The 27,387-nt window shown below is 36.4% G+C and overlaps 2 protein-coding genes across 6 annotated transcripts; one reads left to right on the plus strand and one right to left on the minus strand.

Moving 5' to 3' along the window:
* The first annotated feature begins 30 nt into the window (after window positions 1-30).
* fam117ba (family with sequence similarity 117 member Ba) lies at window positions 31-11,796 on the plus strand. Of its 2 annotated transcripts, XM_058778232.1 has the most exons (8): window positions 33-437; window positions 1,850-2,002; window positions 2,701-2,784; window positions 2,879-2,989; window positions 5,273-5,416; window positions 6,623-6,848; window positions 6,937-7,057; window positions 8,186-11,796. In XM_058778232.1, the coding sequence occupies exons 2-8, from the start codon at window positions 1,982-1,984 to the stop codon at window positions 8,472-8,474; spliced, it is 996 nt and encodes a 331-aa protein (XP_058634215.1). In that variant the 5' UTR covers window positions 33-437; window positions 1,850-1,981; the 3' UTR covers window positions 8,475-11,796. The 2 variants fall into 2 exon arrangements, with proteins under 2 accessions (XP_058634216.1, XP_058634215.1); XM_058778233.1 differs by lacking the exon at window positions 5,273-5,416 and having other exon boundaries at window positions 31-437.
* Window positions 11,658-26,520, minus strand: ical1 (islet cell autoantigen 1-like). Of its 4 annotated transcripts, XM_058778230.1 has the most exons (18): window positions 26,437-26,478; window positions 25,964-26,186; window positions 25,463-25,504; window positions 24,509-24,546; window positions 24,238-24,409; window positions 20,905-20,977; window positions 20,500-20,623; window positions 19,487-19,685; window positions 19,265-19,390; window positions 19,064-19,162; window positions 18,894-18,979; window positions 18,200-18,246; window positions 18,028-18,096; window positions 14,226-14,465; window positions 12,892-13,161; window positions 12,684-12,779; window positions 12,460-12,576; window positions 11,658-11,796 (listed from the first exon to the last, which is right to left on the minus strand). In XM_058778230.1, exons 4-17 carry the CDS (start codon window positions 24,520-24,522, stop codon window positions 12,461-12,463), a joined length of 1,731 nt encoding a protein of 576 aa, XP_058634213.1. In that variant the 5' UTR covers window positions 24,523-24,546; window positions 25,463-25,504; window positions 25,964-26,186; window positions 26,437-26,478; the 3' UTR covers window positions 11,658-11,796; window position 12,460. The 4 variants fall into 4 exon arrangements, with proteins under 4 accessions (XP_058634213.1, XP_058634210.1, XP_058634212.1 ...); XM_058778227.1 differs by lacking the exon at window positions 25,964-26,186 and having other exon boundaries at window positions 26,437-26,520; XM_058778229.1 differs by lacking the exon at window positions 26,437-26,478 and having other exon boundaries at window positions 25,964-26,410.
* Between the last annotated feature and the right edge of the window lie 867 nt (window positions 26,521-27,387).

The raw sequence follows: 27,387 nt of genomic DNA on the forward strand, positions 1-27,387 counted from the left end.
GTAGTCTGGTGTGCGCGGGCACGAGCACGGAACCGAGCGCGCACCTCAACGCCAGCTGTCTTCTGAGGGGGACCCTTACCGCCCCTCCCCAAAAGGCATGTCTGCAACCGCATAGACCAGAGAATTTTGAGCCTTTTATCCTTCAGCTGACGAGGACCAATTCATAAATTCACTCGCTTCGATATTACTGCTCCAGCATCACCTTTACACAGCGACAGCCCATCGACCACCAGCAGCGCAGCAACGCCCATAGCAACGGCACTGCGCATCCTCAATCTGTTTCTCTGACCCAGCAATACCGGCCGCCCTCCACCAACAACCAACCTGCTTTCCAACGACCTTCTGAACGCTGGATCCATATCACACCGTTGTGTTTTTCTTTTTATCGCAAAGGACCATGAACGCGCCGTGTGCGGTTATTGTCTCATCAGTCAAAGGTGCGTAGCCTATATGAAGCATCGTGCGCTTATTTATCAATGCATTGCATATTATTGTTCTATTGTGGATGCTGTTTTTGCACGCCGAATAATTTAATCCCTGAAACTGTTGTAGATTATGAATAACGTGACCAGTGTAATCTATAAAGCGTTGGCACAAACCGAGATGCATGCGGTTCATCGTCTTGTTTTCGTTATTCCTGAGCGCGGGGTGCGGTGCTGCAGATTTCACACGGATGCGACTCTGCGTCTGTTGCGATCATTTAATCCATCGGCAAAAACCATTTTAACGCATAATTAGAGTCTTGACATGTCTGCATAAAATTATTTGATTCACTGAGATGCAGTAATTTTATTTTATATGTATATAATGTTTTGGATAATTTTATTTTAACGACGAATCATTTCACCAAAGATTTTATTTTATTAATGCATTTAATTAATTTGGTCTTGCAGCGTGTTCTGCATTGTATTATCATTACACCTTATCTAAATTGGTTGCCATGGCAAACACCGTGGCTGAAAACAGGCTTTAGGGGGCACTGTGTGGGTAAACAACATTACGTTTTAAACAACAACCATTACAACCACTCAGCCTTCAGTTGAGTGTAGGCTGTATTTCAATTTTCTTTACATTAATGCATAAAAATCTATATTACAGAATAGATGGAGTGAATTTTACAAACTGACCTCAGTAATCTTGTGTTTTTCTTTGTTTATAAGTGACCATGGACCACAAAACCAGTCATAAGTGTCAATTTTTTTAAACTGAGATTTACATCATATGAAAGCTGAATAATAAATAATATTTGGCCGAGATACAACTATTTGAAAATATGGAATTTGAGGGTGCAAAAAAAATCTAAATACTGAGAAAATTTTATTTACGGTAGGAAACTTTTATTTACGGTAGGAAATTTACAAAATATCTTCATGGAACATGATCTTTACTTAATATCCTAATGATTTTTGGAATAAAAGAAAAATCGATCATTTCGACCCATACAATATATTTTTGGGTATTGCTACAAATATACCCCAGCGACTTATGACTGCTTTTGTGGTCCAGGGTCACATATATGGTAGGAACAGACAAAGGGAGAAAAAAAATGTGGTGTGTAGTGAAGAACAATAAGATTGCAGAGAATATAAATGGGGAACAGAGGTTAAAACAAAATGGAGCCACACATGATGGATTAAGAGATTATGGATAGAGGCCAAGAGATAATGATTGTTTTACTGCAGGAAAGGAGGGTAAATGCTGAGTCCGCTGGTCAGCAATTTTTACTGTGCAGAATAAAAAAAGATTTTAAAAAATTACAATCTAACTTTCTAAAATAATGATAAATATATATTAATGTCTTTGGGTCTAAATATAAAGTATACTTCTTTTTCGTCTCTTTTTACCTTAGTCACTGGTCATTTCGAAAGCCCTTCCACCAGCTGAAACAATAAGGGATCCTCCTCCCTTCAACTCACCTGTAAGTTCTGGCCTATCAAGGACCTGGCAGCGGCACGGGAGCTCCGCCCACCACACCCTCTAAATGAGGGACAAGGCCACCCAGGTGAGACATTTATGCCGTTTAAATGCTATGCATATATATAACACTTACATACACTAAATGATAAAAATTATACCAAAAGGATAAATAAATAAATATATATATATATATATATATATATATATACATACAGTATATATAGTATGTAAAAAAAAATTATATATAAAAACACTGAAGTATAACATATGTGGAAAAAATAGGGATCATTTTGTTTGCTTCAAGGCTGATAAATACACAATGCCTTTAGAGTACCTGTAATTTACAAATTTTAACATTATTTAGTAAAATATCTATAGGCAGGAAACATGTTTTACATATTATTTATTATTTAAATTATAATTAAATATATAATGGTATACAAAATATATAATGAAATGTATATTACACACACATGCATAAAGTTTTTTTTTTACACACAAGCACCCTTATATATTTTCTTCTTGTCCATGTGTTATAGGGTGAAAAAAGTGTGAAAAAATGCAACAAAAAATTGAAATGATAGTTAATAGTTACTGTGGTTGTTATGCTGATAAAAAGAAGAAAAAGAAGAAGATTCACTCAAATGTTCTTGAAGCCATATGAAAAAAAGACTGATTAATCTTCCCCTTCCTTGTGGCGATTTATGAATGAATCAGTCAGTGCTTGAATTGTTTGATCCAACCTCTGTTCTTTGCTCATTCTCTCTCTTTTTTCCTTGTCAGACCCCTAGGGCCTGGGTAGATGAGCGGAGGAGAGGCTCTCATAAGCGATCGGCTTCCTGCGGCAGCACTGATCAGCTGAAAGAGGTGAGACATCTAGAGCTGTTATAACATGTGCTGATCCACCCTCCTCATTTTTATGTACTATGCTATTCATCATCTCTGTTTTGACTTCTTTTAGATCGCAAAATTGCGACAACAACTCCAGCGGAGCAAACGCAGCAGCCGCCATCGCCGGGACAAAGACCGCAAATCCCCCTTTAATGGAAACCATGCCATCATCCAATCACAGGTGGGCTTCATCACATCCCAGCAAGCCACCATTTGTGCTTGTGTGTGAATAACGGGGTGCTCTTTTACATCATTAATAATACCTCCATAACCTGGGCTAGTACACGCTGCAGAATTGAAGTAGGCCAAACGTCTGGAGAATTTAATAGCGCCCCACTTTCCTGCATATCTGTCCCAATTTTGCGGTTTCTCTGGCCCCTTGGAGACTAGGGGACAGGATTGTCCCAAAGGATAGTGGCTGGTTTTAGAGTAGGTTACAAAGTGTCCTCTTACAGCCTGCCTTCACCATCACAGCCTTTGGGTGAAGAAGTCAACACATTGTATTTCTACGCGTGTGCATTTTTATAACATTTGTGCAATTAATTATACATGACACCTCAGCAGTATACAATAACCTAGCATGCAAATGAGCTGCCTTAGTAGAAGACATTTTATTGTTTACTTGAAGGAATATTTCAGGTTAAGTTAAGCTCAATATAGACTAACCATTAGTCGACCAGAAGAGGCTTGGTCGACCAAAATTTTATTAGTCGCTTAGTCACAGAAAATATTTCAATAAATAAAAATCCACATTGGCGTAGTCACGCAGATTGTTAACGGCTGGTCTTTGTGGTAATACAGTACATCGGGCAGGACATCCAAACGCTCGCGTATCGTTCATCGCCCTCAAATATGGCTTATCATCTGAAATATGTAAGTAGCAGCAACTTTACTTGGCCGCTCAATTTAATGCTAACGTGGAAAAATGTGCGCTCTTGTGTCTGTGCGGAGTGTGGAAGCTGAATAGCGCTCACTGCAGGATGGATGGAGGCACCGGTGCGGTGCTTAAAATACTCCCTCATTTTTGCTCATACAGATAAGAGTAATAAATCTTTAAAATCTGTAAAGACTCTATGTTTATTTTTATGCACTCACAATAACAACAAATCATTGTGCTTTTGTGAAATAATGAAAGCAAACAGGATGCGCTTCCTGGCATCTCAATCTCTGTGAATTTGAGCCCGAAACTTGTTTATTTGTGTTACAGACATGAAAAAAGATATCTATAGAGAGCGAAATGTCAACTTTAAAAAAACAATTCAAATGAAAAACAAATATTCTCAGATTATGTATGAAACATGCATACAAGCGCATCCACTACTGCAAAGTTGACAAGTCGTTGTCGCCGACGTCTCTTAAATCGAAAACAAAGCACAGGTTTATCAATACATTTTCAAAATGTTTACCTTCCTTATAGGGTTGAATGTTTTTAGGCATTTTGTTTTCATTGCGACAAAATTATACAATTTAAAAAAAAAAAAAACAATCAAAGTGATAAATTTTTCCACATTAAAATCATGTAAGGGGCCATTTACATAGATTAAGTTTTTGCGTTGAAAAACACAAGATGCAGGCCGAGAATGGTAAAAAATGCCAAAACGTTTTTTTTCTTTTTTTTAAGTTGAACTTATTTTAACTTGAAACGCCATTTTGAGAAACAAGACACAAGTGTAATGATCTATTTTGCTCATGTTTACATAGAAAAGCAATGGAAAAGTAGTGCAGTGGAATGAAAAAACATGTTCTGTGTGAACGGACCTTTAACATTCATATAAACATGCACAATGCACATCTTGCGGCTATACTACTAAATAATGGAAGCAAGTATTACAGCATTTACAGATTGGCTGCATTCACTTCCATGTGCTTTGCTGTAATCCAGATTTTTGCTTCTTTTTTTTTTTTTTTCAAGAAGGAAGAAGTGGAAACTAGTTTTTGTATGCCGCAATTTCCATAGATTGAGCTTAATTCATACCAAACCTGGAATATTCCTTTGTGTTTTGAAGATAGGAGAGGTTTTGTCAATATATCTCAAAAACCAAGAGGACTCATACTTGTTTCTGAGAAATGCAGCACACAGAGAAAGAAAAAAGGCAAAATTTTAGCTATCCAAAACTATAAATGGCAAAAATCATAAAAGCATGAAGAAAATATTGAGAAAGAGCACTTACATCACACTATACTCAAAATAAGCACCCTCAAGCTCAGCAGTAATGGGTTCTCAAATGGTAATGCTCTCTGTAGTCAGTGGTTTGTGTATAATGATGGAGCTTAGCCTGGCAGAATGTTTGATTTTTGGCAGTGGAGAGACTGTAGAGATTGTGTATGTGTGGGCTCAGCGTGTGTGGGAGTCGTTCTAACAGGATTACACAGAAGGCTGGTTTCCCCTACAGCGGGAATGTTTGTGGACCCAAACACACATTTCTGAAGAAGCATCGTACCCTTTCGTCTTTTTCACTCTCAGTCTCAGATGCCTAAAACCATCCTGATTCCCATCCCCATCTCTAAGTCCACACCTCCCAGATTTCGGAACAGCATAGAGGGGCTCAACCAGGAGATCGAACGCATCATCATACGGGACACTGTGGAGCGAGATGAGATCATAGTAGTGAGTGCATCTCAACAACTTTTTTCTTTCAGCAACTATGGAGTAAGAAAACAGAGGCATTTCCTAGTTAAATGGCCAAAATATATACATTTTTCATTGTGTTATTGTGGGTGGGTTCCATGTACTATTATTATGGTTAATAATTATGATGCTTGTGGGTGAAACTACAGTTATAATACAGTTCACCAAAACTGAAAAAATGGTAAATAGTAAACATATCAAAACAAAATTATGACTTTACAAAAACACAATAGACATGAGAACATATGATAAACTGTATTTAACCAAAATCTTTAACATTTTGTAATTCTATTTAATATTTTAACTTTTCAAATGTTATTTTATGCTTTTGGAGCACAAAGAATGTCCTTTCTGCAAATGTACTTGTTGCAGTTGTAATGCTAATGATAAGTTGTATTGACATTATTCTACTAACCCTTTAACCACTGATCATTAAAAGGACATTTAAAAATGTAAAACATTAACAAATTAGTATCATATGCTGCCTTAATCAAAAATGTTTATTATCTGGAACATTGAGTGATAAGTCATTTTGAAAGACAATAAATCTTATTTTTACCTTTTTTTTTTTTTTTTTTTTTTAATTATTATTTCAGTAAACACTGTTAAAATGAGATAGGTGTGAAAACAAAACTGGAAAGAAATGTAAGGGTTCGGGGAGAAAGACAAAAGATTTTTTGGTGCATACCTGTGAATTATTCATGAGATATATCATAAATCTAATCAAGGGGAACAGACCGCAAATGTGCAGTATACGTTGCTTTTTTTCATATTGTTACAGCATAATACAAAAAAAAAAAAAAGAGAAAATAATCAGGTGGAAAGAATGCAGCGGACTCCAGAGAGATATTTTTGTTATACCACGTCCCATTAAAATATCAAGCTTACATTATTCTCCTGACGTCTAAAGGAATTTGTACAGTTCATTCAGTCAAACTGATGGATAAGGATTATGATTATGATTTGAAATGATTTGTTTCAGTCTTTTTGAACAGTACTTGTCCAAACCAAAAGTGCCTCTCATAATTTAAAACGCAACATCCTCATTAGGAAAAAGGTGGATAGGGACTATAACAAAGCTTATCGGTGCACAATCAATACTAATGTGATGTTTGGTGGAATCCAATTAACAAGAATTGCATTTGTCCTACGTGTCCTAATTAAGCAAATGCGTATGTGTTTTAGCCACAGGACGTTCCTGATGGGCACCGTGCGCCCCCGCCCCTCCCCCAGCGCAGCAGCAGCACACGCAGTATTGACACACAGACGCCCTCCAACGGCGGCCTCGGCAGTAACCGTAGCAACAGCAGCAGCCGGGCTGACTCTGTCTCACCCTCGTACCTCAGCATCCTCAACGACACGGTCGGAAACAGCCCGCTCGAAGACACGCTCAACGAGAGCAAAGAAAGAGGTCAGAAGCACACGCAGCATCATCATCATCACACAATAACCTAAAATCAAACTATTTGAATCCTAAATATTCCTCTTTCCTGTCTTAGACCTAGGACCTTGGTCTCCTCTGCCCAAATATGCTTCATCTCCAAAGCCCAACAACAGCTATATGTTCAAACGTGAGCCTCCGGAAGGCTGCGAGAGAGTCAAAGCTTTTGAAGAAAACCAGTGAGTAACCGCTTTGTAGACATTTTGTCTGTATATTGGTGTCTTTTACCTATGAATAAGTGTTTTTTCATTTTCAACACAGAGTCAGTTGAAGCAGCTATACATTCATTTGTCCAGAATATTATGAGCTATTTTATTTTGTTTTTATTTTAAATGATGTTTGCATTTTTTCAACCCTGTTACCAAAATATTTTTTTAATACTGTTAAAAAAGGCCTGTGATTTTGTTATTTTGTAAATAAATAAATAAACAGAATATGAAATATATGAAATAATGATAGATATGAAATAAATTAAAATAAAATAAATTTAGAAATAAATTATATTTAAGAAAATTAGGTAAAAGGGTTGTAGATTCAGCCCAAATTAAGCTATAATTGCAATAATCACAGACTAGCTACTTTGGAATCAAATGTTTGTAGTTTGATCAAAATTTCCTATAAATTAAAGACAAATAGTTTCCCCAAAAATTATGGAAGCCCGTTTTAAATCATAACTATGACATTAAAAGTCAAAATTATAACATAGAAAGTCATAAATATGAGAAAAAGTCAAAATTATGACATAAATTAGACATAATTATGAGATAAAATCAATTATGACAAAATGTCTTAGCCATAATTGTGAGACTAGTCTAATGTCAAATCTAAATTATGACATAAAAAGTTTAAACTCGATAATGATTGACTTTTTAGTTTAATTTTAAATTTTGCCTTTTTATCTCATATTTATGACTTAATATGTCACAATTATGATTTATCAAAACAAGATTTTTTTTTTCTTATTTGGCCGAAATGAGCTTTCATATAAAATAACTTTGGTAAAAGAATTGAAAAGTTGAGCTTGACGAATACAATTAATATTGTAATTTGTGTAAAACGTTTTTTTTTTTTTTAATTATAAACGTACTGCTGAGGTGGGACCTTGGACTTTAAAAAAAGTGATGGTACACTCATTTGTATCTCATGCGTGGAAAATACCAAGACTTAGTTATTTTGTAATAAAGGTTTCCTCACATAAAAAAGAATTGTGAGGGATTTAACTGCCAGGAACATTCATATTTTTATCAGTATAAAAGATACATTTTCATGAAAGAGCCATGAACTGGTCTTTCCATCTTCTGTTCCAGGCCAAGGCCTCTCCAAGAGATTCCTCCTTATCTCTGCCCAGACAGAAACAAGGTGAACTTCATTCCCAAAAGCGGCTCTGCTTTCTGCCTGGTGAGCATCTTGAAGCCTCTGCTGCCCACCCAGGAGCTGAACTTCCGTAGCGGGGTGGGATACCGCAGCATCTCACCCTCATTGGTGCCTCTGGGTGGGGTCGCGGTGAGGAGCCTGTCCCCCTCCATGGGTCCCGTCTTGTCCCGTGGACGTCAGTCACCATGCCTCCCACGACATCTTGAGGAGCCAGAAGGTTAAAACGGATCAGAGGAATCTCAGCTGATGAACAGAGATGCCATTTTTCCCACACTCCTGTATCGTCTGATAGAGTCAGAGCTTTGTTAGGAATTCAAGAACCAGTTCTGAACAACTCCGAGAGATATCAGTCTGAAACTTGAACATGAGTTTTGTTTTATTTTTGTTTGTTTTTTTGTTTTTTTGTTATCTAAGGTTCAAGGAGGATCGAAAGGAGGTTTTCAAGATGGTGTATGTATATAGATTAAACATTTTTAGTATTGCACTGCTTTTTACTTTCTCAACTATTTATTGCATTTTACCATGAAGCCTTTGAATTTTCTTATGTATAGCTGCATCCTTTAACCTACACAAAAGTTTGGAATAATTAAGATTTTGGTTGATTTTTGAATTATGCCTCTTAAGCTTACCAAGGCTGCATTTATTTGATTGGAAATTCAGTAAAACAGTAATATTGTGAAATAAGATTACATTTTAAAATGTTTTCTAAACGCCATTTATTCCTGTGATGGCAAAGCTGAATTTTCATCATCATTACTTTAGTGTTCAGTATCACATGATCCTTCAGAAATCATTCTAATGTGCTGATTTGGTGCTCAAGAAACGTTGAAAACAGTTTTTAAGAAATGAATACATTTTATTTTATTCAGCAAGGATGCATTAAATTGATCAAAAGTGACAGTAAAGACATTTATAATGTCTTTAAATATATATTTATATATATAAATAAATATTAAGCAGCAAAAACTTTTCATCATTAGTAATAATAAAAACTGTTATTAATAGAGTACCAATAATAATTCCGAAGGATCATGCGACACTGAAGACTGGAGTATTGTCTGCTGAAAATTCAGCTTTGCCATCACAGGAATAAATTATATTTTAAAATACGCCTATATTAACATAGAAAACAGTTCTTTTAAACAAAAATGACAGTTTCTACTGTATTTTAATAAAATAAATCCAGCTTTGGTGAGTATAAGAGACTTCTTTTAAAAACATTTTTTAAAAAATCTTAATTTTTCCAAACTTTTGACCTGTAGTGTAAATGTAAGTAATTTGATTTACTAGGGAAATTGAGGTTTTAGGTCACAGTTTTGCTTGCTCATAGTTTACATGCAGTTTGAATAGTGCTGGAAGAACAACCAGAAATGTTGTAGCAGATTTGAGGAGGACTAACAAATGTGCCTGACTCCCACCACTCGTTCGTAGGACTCCATTTGCATACAGTCCTTTTTCTATTATCGTCTGTCCCTACATCCAGTCTCGTCCCTTAAAACGTATAGAGCCCTTCCCCATATACGTAACCTGTATGCGCTTAATGTGATTTGCTGGTGAGAGGAAGTTTTGATGGTACACGAACAGCCTGGACTCGCATTAGGAGACGACATAGATCAAATGTACCGGACAGTATTATGATTATGATGCACTTATCAGTTCTGTTGCTAAATTTCAAGATTAGTTCAACAGAAAGGTGTCATTACTGTAATTTCAATCGAGTGAAGGAAATAGATCAGACTATCAGAGCACACTGGATACGAAAGATTTGTCACGAATAACAGCGAGAGAAAAGGGATGCAAATCATTTAAAAGATGGAGGCATGGCTTTAGCTAATAGTGAACTGATTTGAACTGTAGCATCTTTATACTGTGAAATTTACCATTATTCACGCTGTAAAGCTTCCCTTCTTCCAAAAAGAAAAAAAAAAGTTGAAAGAAAACGGCAATCCTGAACAAATTGTATGCAATTGCCTTAATACTGAATTGAAATAGAGAAGTGTGTAAATTAGACAGGTGCCTGGTGTTATTGAATTTGTTTAAGCTGTTACAAGATGTTTTTCTTTCTGTGAATGCATTTCAAGATGGATGTAACTCTGGCAGGATAAGATTGGATTATGTGTTGACAAATAATGTGAGAAATAACAATCAGAAATGGAATTCTACTCCGATTTATTTGCTCTCAAATGCAAAATCTCTCAATCCAGTTTCCTTCAATGAAATTGTACATTATTTAACTGAAACAAAGGCAAAGTTGCATAAAATAAACAGATGAAAGCAGCTGCGAATGGTGTGGTGTACATTCTTTTTCTTACATAAAAAAAAAGCGATACAATTACATCTCAACATATAGTTCCAAACACAAAGTGACACTTCAAAATGTTAAACCACTCAAAGACAATACGTGCTCCATTAAACATGGAGTGAAAATCTTGTGAGAAACGTACAGACAAAGCTATTCAGATCAACGAACATATCTATGCTCAAAACAGACAACATACATTCTAGAACAATCCGAGACTGGACTCTGAGACAGTTTAGTGCAAGCAATAACTTGATTTCTTCAATACAACAGAAAACCAATTGGTCACTCCTGATGAGACCAAACATGATCATCTGGGATACAATGAGATTTGTAATGTTTCTAGAGTAGGATATGAAGGTGACAAATGAAATTAAAAAAAATCACACAAAAACATGTTCACAAACACATTCCAGTGTTTTGCATCACAGTGTGACAGTGAAGAACATTTGGGAGACGTAATTTCTCTGAGTGAGAGCGTTTCAGCATTTCGGTCACTGAAAACAAGAATGCATCACCTATGATTAGCTCCATTAAACTGTGACCTTCTCATTCCCACCAAACTAATGGCACAGCACACAACTTGCATATGTGGTTTCCAGTAACACTTTTATTAGATTAATAAATAATTTCATTTATTTTATCATTTAGGGTTAAACTAATCCAGTGAAATAGACTCCAAAAATATTAGTTTTTTTGTGATTTACGTGCAACCACACACACTTTGGGTATCGGTCTTTATTAAAAATACAGTCTATAATCTATAATAGATGTTATAAATCTGTAACCCTGTTTCTGGACATTAAAACTCCCCTGTCGTACAATGCAAACAGATATACACACACATTTACGCAGATTTGGTCCTAGGCAATATACGAGATGGGCAAATCCTCACTTTCACATCCCTTTAAACATGTGCACTTCATAAAGTAACAGATACTTTACTCTCAGGTAACAACACTATAGTGATATAGAGATGAAGTCTTGAACATTTCACCCTTCGGTGACCTAATGAACATACAGTAAATTCACGCACACAATGAAAGAATGGAGAAAAGAGAGACATTGCCATATCTCAGAAACCTTCCAGTGTTTTATATGGATAGAGATTTCTGGATGCTTCCTTGGCTCAGGTTGAACTGTTTCAGGAGAGGTAGTGATCCAGCTCCGAATACAGGCTTGGGATATGCACTCCTTTCCATCAAAGAATATTTGGGATGTGATAAAGCTCCAGACCATCCTTCACTGAGAGAGGCAAAAGGCTGCGTTATGACATGTCACAAGTAATCTTGCATTGCAAAGGTGAGATTGTACAAGTAAAGCCATATCTATAAGTTAATGCTAGATCCATTCACATATCCACTCATACACCGCTCCATGTTGCTTTACTTATATATATATATATATATATATATATATATATGTACTGTACACAATGATTTAAATATGCTTTTATGATGAGAATATTTTTCATTTTTGAACTAAAATTCCTTTTACATTTTTTGAAGAGCATCATCTCGGGGTACTACAACTGTCATGATGAAGAAAAAAGCAGCACTGAATTTTTGCAGGGAAAAATGGCAAATCAATAAATAAAAAAATTAAAAATGATTTGAAACATTTCCCTACCAAATAAAAATCATGCAACCAAAATGCATAAATATGAAAAACAAGTTCCTGAAGTCTCTTGTGAGTATGTCAAGATTAGAACTTAAACTTTTTCAATTTATTTCAGTTAGTTATTTCCATTGTAATATTATCAAAAACTGTTTTTTTAATAGTTTTAGTTAACAATATGAACACTAAATTTAATATAAACAAATATCAACACCAAAATAAATAGTACATTTTCATAAACCTGGGACTTTTTTGTCAGTGATAAACATATACGAACTCACAAAAACACACCTCAGGCATTGAGGAACTCCTGATCACTGCGTCCAATAGCGTCTGGGTTGGACAGAGGGTCCAAATCTGCAAAGAGGTTAAACCAGGCAGACATGTCCCTGGAGCGTCCCTTAGGTGCTAAAAAGACACAGAGAGACGAATCACTACAGAAACAGTACAACAAAAGACCATCTAAGATTGTCTGTATCCATCTGTTAATTTTTGACGTCATAAAAAACTCTCACCACTGGCAGATGAGTGTGGACTATTCTGGGTAGGCTGTCCTCCACTGGAAGATGGTTGGAGGGGCGGGGCTTGAAACATAGGTGGAGTCGCCCATCCTGAACAACAGAAAGAGAACATCACAGTGACTGCACTGAATACTAGTCACACAACAAAACTGTGTTGTTCGTTCCTCCAGCCAGCAGAGGGCAAATAAAAGATTGTGCAAACCTGTGGCGCTAAGGCTATGGTCCAGGAGCTGTGATGGCAGGAAGCCAGTGGGTGTGTTTGCTGTTCCTGCTTGCACTGAAGGAGCAATAACAGGAGCAGGAGGGGCCTCAAAACATCCGAAAGCGTCCTGCCATGCCTTACTAAACTCACTAGTGCCACCCGCAGCCCCAGGACTCAGCAGATCCTGCAGGAAGGCCAGGTCACCTCTCTCTCCCTCCTCTTCTTTCACCCCCGCAGAGTCTAAAGCCTCAGACAACAGATCCCTGCCTACTACAATAAAAACAAGAAGATAATCAGGCTTTTACACTGCAAAAAGCAAATTTCTACCTCAGTACTGTTGTCTTGTTTTCTGGTACAAATATCTAAAACATTCTTTAATCAAGAAACATTTACTTTAAATCAAGAATAATGTACTTTAGAAGGCACATTATATTAGATACTATGACTTGTTTTCTGAAAATGTATTCAAATTAGGTGAGTTTAATATTAAAACAAGAAAATAAATCTGCCAGTGGTGTCAGAAAAATAAATTTTATTCAAAGGGAAAACAAATTTATTTTCTTGCCATAATGGCAGGTATTTTTTTTCTGTTTTAGGCCTAAACTGACTTAATTTTGGTAAATTTAGCAAAAAAAAATATCTTGAGAAGCCCAATTACATCAGATATAAAGACTTGTTTTGTGATAAAAAAAAAAAAAAAATCAAATGAGTTTAAGCTTTAACCTGATGAACTTAAAAAAAAAAAAAATTATATATATATATATATATATATATATATTCTTGATCTCTCTCACTCATTTTTCAAAAAAACATGACTTGCTATCTCATGTCATTTTGCTTCTCAATTAAAATGCATCTTGGTTTTAGAATATTTAGATATTTGTACTGGAAAACAAGACAAAAATATGGAGACTGAAAACTTTTTACAGTAGTGTAGCGTAGCAGAAGTGTAGTAAAAAGAATCACAGAGAAGCTTCAAGAAAAACATGGTTGCGTGATCAAAAAACATAAGAGTCCCCAAAATCTTCCAAGAGTGCATAAAAATCAAACAGAGCATAAAACGCTGGGGAAAAAGAAAGTAACCTTGAGGAAAGTACCGTTTTTAAAAATGCTTTTTAAAAGTTTTACAGAAACAGAGTCAGAAACCTGGAGAGTTTTAACAGTGGAGAAGGAAATCTAAAAGAGCCGTAAGCATAAAAGGTTTCTGAATAATTCCTATAGATCAGGGTGTTAAAGCAGATCCGAAGGGGGGTTTAAGATTGATTTTAGAGAGTAAGAACAGGCGCTAAGGGAGCCCTGGGCATTGAAGAGATGCCCAGTCAAGTCATTTATACCTATTTCAGGTGGTAGACTGCTGGGTAAGGCATCTTGCTTTTCCTCATGTGATACGCCTACACCCCAATGAATAGCAGGAGGCATTGAGGCCTCCTGCAGTATCTGAGGCTGCATAACACACATGGATGGGTGTAGGGTTGGGGTCAAGTTTGGAATGAGAGAAGGGGTCAAGCCAGGCTCAGAGGTTAATAATAGGAGGTCGTCATCTCCACCAATAGGGCCTAATTGTTCATTCAATGCTGCAGTACAGGGGCAGAGATAAAGATGAGAAATACAAATAGGCATAAATAAAAGCTGCTCAAATATACTAGGAGTTGCACCGACTATACAAAAAGTTGATTAGTTATATCAATATTTGATGCTTTAATCTGTGTCAACTGATCAAATGACTTCAGTTGTGCTGCTTCTTCATTGACGTGAAATTAAATCTAGGGCTGAGCAGCATGACAACATATAAACAAATAATTAAAACATTTTAAAAACATTTGAAACCATTTTCCAATTAATTACTTTATTGTGTGCTTATGCAAGGATTTGATTAACAATTAAGATGACCAAATTACTGTCCAAAATAACTAAAACATCATTTGCAATTTATTTTATAAAGCTGCAGTCCGTAACTTATTTTTTGGTTAAAAATGAACTGAAATAAATATTTGAGCAAGTACATAACCAGCCAGTGTTCAAAACTATCGCCTTACTTTAGCCTGATTCTCAATGGTAGGCTTATAATAATCTTTTCTAATTTAAGCGGTACTGGTAGGAATTTGCAGGAAATTCGAGCATGCTGCCACGTGATTACATCACGTCTGTAAATATAAAGAAGTTGTCCCGGCTAATAGGCTATCGCATGTGAGGATGCTGCAGGTGGAAGGTCATTTATAGCCTTTTCTCAAAGCAGCTGGATTAATAAAATTAATTATTTTGATGGTGGATTGTAATCCAGAAAGGATTGTGTGTTTATGAAATACATGCGATTTAAATTCCAGTTTTAAATGTGCATCTGATTACAGATAGCCTTTGTGGGATTACACAAGTTTTTGTATTTGAAAGAGAACCAGTTTGAAGGAAGAATAATTAGCTTTTTGGATTAAAAGAATTTCTTTATATGAAATTTGAATGGAAAGACAATTAGAGATTAGACTGTACAGAAATTGAAATCAACATGTAACGCTACATACTACATGCAATGCTGATGTTGTTAACATGAACAATTTTAGAAAAAAGTATAACAACAATAATAATTTGCAGAGTTTGATGTGATATGAACTAAGTGATCGTTAGATTTAATCATCATTGGTAGCGCGATTTATTGTAATGCTTTTTCCTCAGCTGGTCAGAACAAAAGTGGCAGACTTGTTACTTAGTTGTTCAGATGACAATATCCAGTGAAAATTCTTATTTGGGTCATATATTCCAAGACGTAGGCTAGAATCTGTGATTCCTAAGTACAGTATCCACATCAGTGCAGTGACTGACAGCCACACATACTCCTCAAAACATTAGATGAATCCGCGCTGGAGCCGTACCAGTGCACAACCCATGCAAGGAAGATAATTCCGCAAATAGCTGCAATTGCAGGTTTTCAAACAGAGATGGTGACAAAGAGGCAAAATTTACGAACTGCAGCTTTAAAGGGTTTCATTTTAGATGAAAACTGGGAGGCTTGTGACTGTCCCTTTGACTTCCAAGTAATTAACACTGTCAAGGCCCAGAAAAGTATGAAAAGCATCGTCAGGATAGTCCATCTGCCATCAGTGGTTCAATCTGAATTTTATGAAGCGATGAGAATACTTTTTGTACGCAAAGAAAATAAAAATAATGACTTTTTTTTAGTGCTGGGCAACGATTAATCGCGATTAATCGCATCCAAAATAAAAGTTTTTGTTTATATAATATATCTGTGTGTACTGTGTATATTTATTATGTGTATATAAAGACACACACATACAGTATATATTTTGAAAAGATTTACATGTATTTACATGTATATATTTATTAATATAATTTATATGATATATAAATATATTTAATATATAAACATAACACATTTTTTTAAATATATACATACATGGGTGTGTATTCATATATACATAAATACACACAATACACACACATATATTATGTACACAAAAACAAAAACTGCGATTAATCGCTGCCCAGCACTACTTTTTTTTCAACAATTCGTCTCCTCTCTGTCTCTCCGCGTCACCAGAAGCGCCATTTTGGAGATTATCCACTGAACACAACCGCGACGCTCTTCTGTGTCAGCTGTAACACAAGGATGCGTTGTGTTTGCATTCAGTGGATAATCTCCAAAATGGCGCTACTAATTGTGTTCCGAAGACGAAAGAAGCTTTAATGGGTTTGGAACAACATGGGGCTAAGTGATTAATGACAAAATTTTCATTTTGGGGTGGAGTAACCCTTTAAACCCGCAAGACCTTCGTTTATCTTTGGAACACAAAATAAAGTACCCCTATTATGGATTTTTGAAAATGACCTTTCATGCAGTGTGTAACAGCTCTAAGTGAATGAAAACATCCTGCAAAGTTTTAAATCTGAAAGTGCACCGTGTATAAAGTTACTGTCTCTCAAAAGAAAGAGTCATTTTTAAAACGAATTTTAAACGAGACATTAGCATATTACCCACCCACTTGTTGGTCTTTTTGCATTAGTCTGAATGAAAAAACAAATTCATTCTTTGCCACTAGGTGCCGCTTTTGGAGCGGTAAAATAGCCGTCCCCCCGATAATGATGCACACAAAGTAGCACTGCGCTCACAAATGCTGCTTGATCAGGCATTACAGGTATGATGAAATGAAAATGAGACCATTCGGAGCAATCACCGCTGATTAGCATCACGCAAAGGAGGGGTTTGGAAAAATGAATCGTTGAGCGAATCATTTGGGAGTCGTTAAGCAAGTAAGGTAAAAATAAATGCATCTTATAAGACAACGAAAGTGTTTTTTGACCTTGCATGCATGTCAAACTGTTGTTGGGGACTCCCAAAACCAAAATATGAACATTTCTTAAAGTGCCCATAATAGGGGCACTTTAAGATATTTTTGATAATTTGAGAGTTTTCGATCCTTCAGATAGTACGTAACTGCAATGTTCCCAGGTTCAGAACGCAGCGCGACATCGCAATAGTCCATGTGACATCAGTGGTTCAACCATAATTTTACGATGAAATATGCGCGCAAAGAAAACACACAATTTATTCAACAATTCTTCTCCGAGTTACCGTTTTCCGCCATTTTGGAGAGTATTCCAGAACGTAATCAGCGTTGTTTACATTCAGCATGCGCGTGCTGTCTACTGAACGTAAACAACGCTGATTACATTGATTACGTTTTGGGGTAGGCCTACTCTCCAAAATGGCGGAAGAAGGTAACTCTGGGAGAAGAATTGTTGAATAAATTATGTTATTATTGTTTTCTTTGCGCATAAAAAGTATTCTCGTACCTTCGTAAAATTATGGTTGAACCACTGATGTCACGTGGACTATTTTACTGATGTCCTTGCTACGTGTCTAGACCTGGGAACATTGCAGTTGCATTGCTGTCTACGGCGGGTCAGAGAGCTCTCAAATTTTATCAAAAATATCTTAATTTGTGTTCCGAAGATGAACGAAGGTCTTACGGGTTTGGAACGACATGAGGCTGAGTAATTAATGACAGAATTTTCATTTTTGGGTAAACTAACCCTTTAATAGTCAACTATGTTTCTGGATGACTATTAGTAGCAACAAGTTGTGGGGCAAGGCCTAATACGCAAACACACACACACACAACTTACCAGAGTCCAGACTGGCACACAAAGAACTGTCAGATCCTCTACTCTGCCCATCTACCGCACGAGTAGAAACTGTTAAAAACACAAAGAACATCTTTTTAAGAAACTTGAGCCAATAGAAAATCATTAGGCAATCCTGTGTGTTCCCAAAATGTGCTTAAAAAGCTAAACATACCAGTATCGGATGATTCACCCAGCTGTTCATCTTCAAGTGAAACAAGGCTGAAACATAAACATACAAACACCAAATTAAATTAATAGACACCCTGATGCATAGCTAAATGGATGCAGAGAAGAGATGATTCACATTACTATGACACACAGTATCAGATTAGAATAACAAAACACCTTAAATTAAATCTAAATTGACAAATTGGAGTGAGTCACAGCGATATTTCTAGGAAGCGGGTGAGGGTCATCACAGTTTTGAACAACAGCATGTCTAACACAGATGGCACAGGAATAAATACACGGTCTCATTTCCCGCTGCCAAGATAGGAAATGACAGTGGAACTTTAAGCAGTGTTTCCTGTTCACGAAGGTAGCAGGAGTTTCTAAAAGAACTACAATGTTCCACTCACAGATCAGTAACCAGAGCCTTCAAAGAGGCCCCTCGCCTGAAGAGACCTAATCTGAGGGACACGGAGGGTTGCAGAGAATGAGGAAAGAGAGTGAATGAAAGATCTGATAATGAGAGGCAAGCAGGGCACCTTCAAGGGAAAAGACATGCTTTGTTGATGAAAAAAAAATGAAGAAAACTGAGACCACTATATTTGTCTGTGTGAGATTCATTGACCGTGTGATGTATATTACACACAAAAAAAGCTGAAAATGGCTGGCTCATGGCCAAACTATGTCTGTGTTCTCACTTGTCTGGATGCGTCTTCTTTTCCTCGTCTTTGCTGTCCTCTGCTGTCTGCGTGGAGACAATCTGATCCAATGGGTCCCTTAATTCCTGTAATGAGTCAAATGTAGTCAAATGAGAGCTTAAATCTCATGACAACAGTTTAATTTTGGGGATTTGTGCATGGACACCTACTTTAAGGGTAGTGAACTGGTAGGGTACATATCCTTTGAAGGCCTCATGGATGCCTGACATCACATGTGCAGTCTTCTCCCAGTAGTGTAAGAGTGTTGTCTACAGAAAAAACAATACAGGATGAGAAAAGGTTTCAAAAATAAGAGTGAAAAAGGCTTTAAGGAATAACAGGTGGAAGGAAAACAGTATTACAAATTTTACCTGGTAAGTACATAAGGAATGTGAAAGCATGTTGCAGCGACTGAAGCCCAGCATGTCCACTTTCTGACACACGTCATTCTTCAGTTTATCGAAATGCACTTTTGTTCCTCTAACCTGGGTCTGAACCTGTTCACAAACACACACAGATAACAGACACTTCAACCTCCATGTTGTATACAGATGCAAGTCCCTTCTTCGATTGCTTGCTTTGCGCAGTCTGACCTTGCGAAATTTTTCCAGTTGTTTGTAAGTATCTGGGTCCAGTTCCTGTGAGACATCCTTCATCCAGAGCAGAGCTCCGCGATACTCAGTACGGGCTTTCTCCATCCGGCTCACGGTCAGCAGGGTGTCTGCGATGGCTCTCCTCCGGAACGTCTCCACTTCCTGTTCCAAACGATGGAGAGGGGGACACAGCGCCAACCTGGACATGACAGAGGACAAGACGATAGAGAAATTGTTGCCAGTGGCTTAATCACATGATTGTTGAGTGAATGTAGCACAGAAGGACAGAGATCTTTATTGTTTGCAGAATATAGAAATATTATTTCTAGGGCTGCCAAAGTAACTTATAATGATTTGTAATAACTGAGTAATTAATCAAAAGTGAAAAAAAAAAACAGATCACTAGTGAAAATGTTTCTATGTTGGCATTATTTTTCCAATTTAATAAATTAAATGAAAACAAATATATATATATATATATATATATATATATATATATACATACATATACATATACACATATATACATATATACACACACACACATTAATATCCTGATGTGGTGTTCAAAAAACATTTTTTATTATTATCAACGCTAAAATTGGTTGTGCCGCGTATTTGTGAAGACTGTAATTCATTTTTACAGGATTCTTTGATGGACAGAAAGTTCAAATTAACAGCATTTATTTGAAATATAATTTTTTTGATGAATTTAATGCAGCCTTGCTGAATAACAGTATTCATTTTTGACTTAAAAGCTTTTGAACGAGTGTATACATATACATAATATTCATACATACAGTATATACATACACGTGTGTATATATACATACCCTGACCAAACTGCTCAGTTGTTGGATGACTAGTTGATTAGTCAACCATCATGACCCATTCCCTAACTGCAATGTATTCAATCATGACATTTGCATGTATTAACTATCAAAGCATCATGAAATAAATTGCATTAATGATCTGAAGCCCTGATTTGTTCATATTTGTAGAGGAATGCCTACCTTTGCTTGGCAGAACAGCAGAGGGCTTTACTGGTGGCGTCCATCATACTGCCTGCTTTTGTTTTATCATGCTCTGCCTGGAAGCGCAAGAACAGTCCAAGCTCATTCTCCTCTTGAGAGAGGTCTGAAGAGAGGACGTCACAGGAGGAAAAACAGGGTTATTACCACAACAATAACTCATAGTATTAGACACAATATGTGGCTTGATTATATGTGCTGAGCGTTATCAATTATGAGAACCACAAAAACGCAGAATTATGCTTAAAATTGGCTATTGACAGTAACAGCATTCACGGAAGAAAATGTACTGTATTCCACTGCATGCAAATGCTTTCAAAACAAGCTGAACAAGACTCTTTGTGTTTGCACACACAAAGAGGGTGGAAGATCATGTTCCTCACTCACGTGTGATTCTTTGCTGGTATTTCTCAATCACTTTCAGGAGTTCTGTGCAAGTGCTCTGGACTGAACGGAAAAACTGGAGGAAACAGATAACACATTATCATTAACAAATGCAATTAATAGTTCATTATTTTAGTTTTTATTACAAATGTTAAAAAGGAAGCAGCACTTCTGTGTTTGTTGCAACACACCAAAATATCTCTGAACCTTTCATTCTTTTCAGCATTTATATACTCAGACGGAACATTTGGTCACCCACACTAAAGACTCCATAAAAAAAAACAAAAAAACACATTAGAACACAAAAAAAATTGCCTTTCCAGTCTTGCTGTCATGGCAACAAAGGATGTTCAGTCCCTGACTGTCTGAGAGAGCAGGAGAATGTGCACTACCTAATACAGGAAACTGACACAAAAAAATATAAATGGCTCATTCTGTTGAGCTGCCTTTGTTCTAGAGAGAGTTTCAAAAGCTTTGAGAAGCAAAATATAGGAACAGGACCAATTGCAGCATTCAATAGTGGGATGAAAACACTGGGATACAGAAAACACCAGTGAAACCCCAACTCACATTCTAAAATCTTGGGAATAGCAGTAGGCACACAAGAATTAATGTTTTTATTCAGCAAAGATGCATTAAACTGTTCAAAACTTACAACAGAGACATTTATAATGTTACAAAAGAACAGCACAACTGTTTTCAGCATTGATGATATAATAATAAAAGTTTTTTAAACACCAAATCTGCATATTAGAATGTTTTTTGAAGGATCATGTGACACTGAAGACTGACATAATGGCTGCTGAAAATTAAGCTTACATCACAGAAATGAATCATATTTTAAAATAGAAAAAGGTTATTTTTAATTGTCATGATATTTCACAATATTACCCATTTTATTGTTTTTTGACCAAATAAATACAGCCTTGGTGAGCGCAAGAGTCAATGCTGAAAATAGTACCAACACCAGACTATTGAATGGTAGTGCAGGTGGTAATTTAGCAGATGCTGCTATCAAAAGTGACCTGCATTATATTTATTACAGGGCACAATGGTGATAGTTCATGGCTCACACCAGCAACCTTCCGGTAAACAGTTTTAAGCCTTCGCAACTACTGTGTTTAAGCAGGTTTGTAAGGAAAGTATTCAAATAATCATATACAGTACATACAGTATATTCATGTGGATCAAATTAAATATGGCATCCACCCAGACTAAGGTCCATGTGTGCTGATGAAGGTGTGACCCCTGCAGGTGAGGTCTGCGTTCAGGTTACTGTTTAACTCTCTGCACAGGCCTGACAAACATGCAAGAACAACAACCTCAAGAATCAGGTTTGTACAACTGCCTCTCCTAAATAAACACTGTTATTGAATTTACTAATGTAAAATTCCACCATTTCACACCATAAGGATGATGCATTATTGTTTTCAAGTTAAGAGGAAACAGTGCTTTGTTACCAAACAGGCTAAAAACCAATTCATATGATAATAGCGGCAGCTGTGGCTCAATGGAGAAAGAACATGGAAACACCTGTTCATTAAGTGAGCAGCCGAGGGGCTTACGGTGGCCTGTCTTCTGCTCTCCTCTACACTGGAAACCATCTAATGACCAGTAAACCAGGATATGCTTAAGTGTAATAGCCCGAGGCAGGGCAAGATTAGACAAGCACACATAAACAAACACACGCGCACAGACACAAACACACACACTTTCTTAAACTGTGAGTGGTCTACAGACTTTTATTAAGTCTTGATTCCAGGTAATCAGCTACTTTCTTTTATAAAAGCTAACTATTAACCAAATGTCAACTAATATTAAGTAGATTATCTCTCACACATGCGGCCAAGCAAATACAATACTTCCAGGCTAAAATAAATCCAGACTCAATAAAATCAGTGTTCATGTATTCAGATCCTAAATCCTGGAGTGCAAGATCAAAAAGAAACCAAAGCTTGGGCTACAAAAGCCCCAAATACTTAAAGGGAGAGTTCACCCAAAAAATGTCATTTCTGTCATCACTTACTCCCCCTCATGTTATTCCCAAACTTCAAGTCAAAAGTCATACAGGTTTGGAATGACATGAGTTTGAGAGGACAGAATTTTCATTTTTTGTGTGAACTATGTTCAAAAATCTGGGACAAAATCCCCCTAAAGTAAATTTCTCTGTTATTTCATAATATTTATTTTAGGTCCAATATAGTTCATTTCTGAAACATCCTAGTGAGCTTTTAAATAATGGTGCTGTAAGAAATTGCAAAATGTGTGTGCCCACAGAGTTCACAGTCTCAGCAGGACACATATTGTCAGGGGGGACAATTTAGGCATGATATTATTAAAAAAAATCACTTTATTTGATAGAATTTAAGCAAATAAATGGATATAACTTTGGGTATTATATGGTAGTAAAAACGTCCCAGAGGGAGTGTGTGTGTGTGTGTGTGTGTGTGTGTGTGTACTTGTTATGCTACATTGTCCCCACAAGAACAGTAAAACCTGAATTTTTTTGACATTGTGGGGACCGGCCTGCCGTCTCCACAAGGGGAAAAAATTATTATAAATACTAAATGATGTTTATCTGAAAGTGTAACAATGCAAACAGGTTTTCTGTAAGGGGTAGGTTTAGGGTTAGGGTTGGATTAGGGCAGGGTTCCTCAAATCTTACCCTGGAGGTTACCCAATCCACTGCAGAGTTTAGCACCAACCCTGATCAAACTCACCTGTCTGTGATTTTCTAATGATCCTGAAGACGTTGATTAGCATGTTCAGGTGTGTTTGATTAGGGTTACAGCTAAACTCTGCAAGAAAGTGGATCCCGAGGTCCAGATTTGAGGAGCCCTGGATTAGGGGATAGAAAATATTGTTTGGTCAGTATAAAAGTAATAGTCTATGGAAAGTCCCCACAATTCACAGAAACGTGTGTGTGTGTGTGTGTGTGTGTGTGTGTGTGTGTGTGTGTGTGTGTGTGTGGGTGGGTGTAAAAAAAAGAAAGGCAGTCAAGACAGAGACAGTGCCAGGACCATTTAGACTGGATGTCTGTACACAGTGGTAAAATCAAGCACAGCTGATCAAAGTACAGCATCATCTAGAGATCTGTTCATCTCCTCTCTTCCCTGTGATCATGTGACAGTACACCATTAACTTCCCTCCATCTCATTCAGTCATTGTCAGGCACATCAAACGGAAAAAAATAAATTATTTGCTTTCAAATGTTAAAAAAAACAGAATGAGTCATACACAGTCACTGAAAGAAAAACCTGGCCCAGTGACGTTACACTTTCACCTACAGCTGACTTCACAGAGGTCATTTTACTCCATTTAAAAGGGTGCCCATACCTCCAATTTGGCATCAAGATCTGCATCAGAGGCCACCACATGCTCATCTTCTTTCTTCCCTGTGGCCTTGATCAGAACCTGCTTGGTCTTCCAGAACTTCTTCTGCATTCGGGCCATGACAGAGCTGTCCTCCCCTAGAACTGATCTGCCACTGAACATGTCACTGGAGAACCTGAAAGAACATACTATGTTCTTCAGATATACTTGTTATTAAAAATAGAATATAAGAAGAGGAGGGGTAGGATTCATTGGACAAAGTCAAGATACTAACCCATAGCTGTCCATCTTCTTGATGAGTGTGGCTTAAATCTGCAAATGGGATAGAAATATTGAATCATGCCTTGGGTCCAAGACCTACACTAACAAGTTAGGGGTCAGTCATTCTTTTAAGAAATTAATATATTTATTCCTGTAGAATGCATTCAATTGATATTTTTTGATGTTACAAGTTATTTTTATTTCAAATATTTTAATAATTTGCTAAATTGATAATAATAATAAATACATCTTGAGCACCAAATCAACATTAGAATGAATCATTAGAATGATTTCTGAAGGATCACACACTGAAAACTGCAGTAATGACTGCTGAAAATTCACTTTTGCCATCACAGGAATAAATGACATACAAATACATTAAAATTAAAAACAGTTTAGACCTATTTAAACTGTAATAACATTTCACAACAATGCAGATTTACTGTATTTATCAAATAAGAGAAATTTTACAGACTTTTAAAAGAAAAATGTGACCCTGGACCACAAAACCAGTCTTAAGTCTCTGGGGTATGTTTGTAGCAATAGCCAAAAATACATTGTATGGGTCAAAATTATTGATTTTTCTTTTATGCCAAAAATCATTAGGATATTAAATAAAGGTCATGTTCCATGAAGATATTTTGTAAATTTCTTACCATAAATATATCAAAACTTCATTTTTGATTAGTTATATGCATTGCTAAGAACTTCATTTGGACAACTTTAAAGGCGATTTTCTCAATATTTAGATTTTTTTGCACCCTCAGATTCCAGATTTTCAAATAGTTGTATCTCAGCCAAATATTGTCAGATCCTAACAAACCATACATCAATGGAAAGATTATTTATAGTCTTTCAGATTATGTATACATCTCAATTTTGAAAAATTGACACTTAAAACTTAACTTAAGTTTTGTGGTCCAGGGTCACAAATATGCTTAAATTAATTAAAACATTTTATACTTACTTTTCGAAAATCAGTGGTGGCATTCAGCAGAGACTGAAATAACTGGACAAAATACCAAAAATTGATGAAATTATTTCAGTAGCCTATTACAAATAAGTGTCACCGCTGGACAATTTAAATGAACAATAAATAAATCTGAGCTTTGAGGAAATTCAGTAATGATGCATAAGAATACATAATATTGCAAAATAAATGGAATGCCTTGCAAACTGCTGTCTTTTTGTTCTTTTGAGGTAACAGCTGTTAGCTCTTACGGTCACAAATACCCAAAATCAATGACACATACCGCATTCAAAAATGCGCACACACACACACACACACACACACACACACACACACACACACAAAAGTAAACGTTTAATGCAAGTCAAAAGAAACTATAATAAGAACCAAACACCTGTCCTGACATTCATTCAACATTACTAATGTTTAAATTATTAGTGTTTAAGCGATCTCAAAGGCTGTTTAACAATTTAGTCATAGGCTACATAATAAACTTACATTTTTCCGAAAAACAAAACGCATGTTTATGAGCTGACGCTGTTCTGATCGCACCTTCCTCCTCATCCAACTCATCACGGGTCTGGTTACAATGTTGCAAGCAGCAGCCTGCTCGCTTTTATCACGTTTGCTTGTATTTTTCCAAGCATTTCAGTGTACACAACTGCTACTTTGTTTTGAATAAATAGACTGAACCGTGTATTCCTAGTGTATACAGGACTCTCTGCAAAGATAAACGAATAAATATTGTAAAAAGACAGTTACCGGATACCAAACAAGATCAGGAGTCATCGAGCTCTCGCTGCGTTTCCCTAGAATAACCCTATTAACTTAGAACACGCATTTGACATGGCGACTTCAGCCTGCAGCTCGAAACTGACACAATACGGGTCCTGATCAATTACAGTTTGCATTCGTTAATTATGAGTGTATATATTTTAAGGAATTGTTATTAGGGCATCGCATTTCCTTACCCGCTGACGTTGCCTTGAGCACCGATGGGAACGTTCACGCACGTCATTCCCGTGAGCTGAGAGGCAGCGAGAGCGCATGCGCAAAACAGTCAGCCCCAGACACAAGCTTATAGCTCTCAATGGATTGAGGAAAATATTCATATGTTTCTGTTATAACGTTTCATTTAGACTGGCCAAGTGAAACTGCTCTTGTGGGGAATTAAACAAAGAACAAAATGTATTGTAGGACTATAGCTACAGGCCTACAATAATATAGGCCTAGTATAAGAAATCATTTTGCGGTTGTATTGTTCTTTTGTAAATTGCTTTGAATAAAAGTTACAGCTAAAATGATTTAAGTAAATGCACAATATAGTAGGCTACAATAACCCTGCTTAAAAAGATGTTTTTTTTTTTTTTTGTTTGTTTGTTTTTTCTGGTCTAGGTTGGTTTTCCAGCATGGTCAGACTAGTCTGTTTGCTGGTTTTAGTAGCCTAGTAGTAGTTTTAGGTTTTTTCAGCTGGTCAGGCTGGGAGTGAAGCTGCCAACCAGATAAACACCAGTTTTACCCAAGTCATAAATGCTTATTTTCCAGCAAAAGCAGTATACGCTCCGCATATTTTTATATGTTTAAGTCATAAGTTTACATACACATTGCAGAATCTGCAATATATTAATAGCCTAAGAAAGAAGGGGAAAAAAGGAAAAAAAAGATATTTTAAATTCCATGTTGTTGTTTATTTATTTAGTACTGCCCTGAATAAGCTTTTTCACATAACAGGTGTTTACATATAGTCCATATATGCATTTACACAAATTAAGCAGTTTAAAAGTTTACTTGCGCTTGATTTTCATTACCTGATGATCCAGACTGTTTTTATGATTTGTTTTTATGATAAGTCCCATGTTTGTCCTGTGCAGTCCTGTTCTGCCCGCTGTTCTAAGAAAAATCTTAATATGTTGCCTTGAACA

This window comes from Onychostoma macrolepis, chromosome 06 (genome assembly GCF_012432095.1).
Source record: "Onychostoma macrolepis isolate SWU-2019 chromosome 06, ASM1243209v1, whole genome shotgun sequence".
Lineage (NCBI taxonomy): Eukaryota > Metazoa > Chordata > Actinopteri > Cypriniformes > Cyprinidae > Onychostoma > Onychostoma macrolepis.

Excerpts from the sequence above, each read along its gene's own strand:
- ical1 (XM_058778227.1), bottom strand. Across the intron at positions 20,624-20,904 it reads ATACCAGCAAAGAATCACAC|ACCTCTCTCAAGAGGAGAAT; the intron begins GTGAGTGAGGAA and ends TCCTCTCTTCAG. Across the intron at positions 13,162-14,225 it reads CAGTCTACCACCTGAAATAG|TAGGCAGGGATCTGTTGTCT; the intron begins GTATAAATGACT and ends TTTTTATTGTAG.
- fam117ba (XM_058778232.1), top strand. The coding sequence starts at position 1,982 with ATGAGGGACAAGGCCACCCAG. Across the intron at positions 2,003-2,700 it reads TGAGGGACAAGGCCACCCAG|ACCCCTAGGGCCTGGGTAGA; the intron begins GTGAGACATTTA and ends TTTCCTTGTCAG. Across the intron at positions 2,990-5,272 it reads ATGCCATCATCCAATCACAG|TCTCAGATGCCTAAAACCAT; the intron begins GTGGGCTTCATC and ends TTTCACTCTCAG.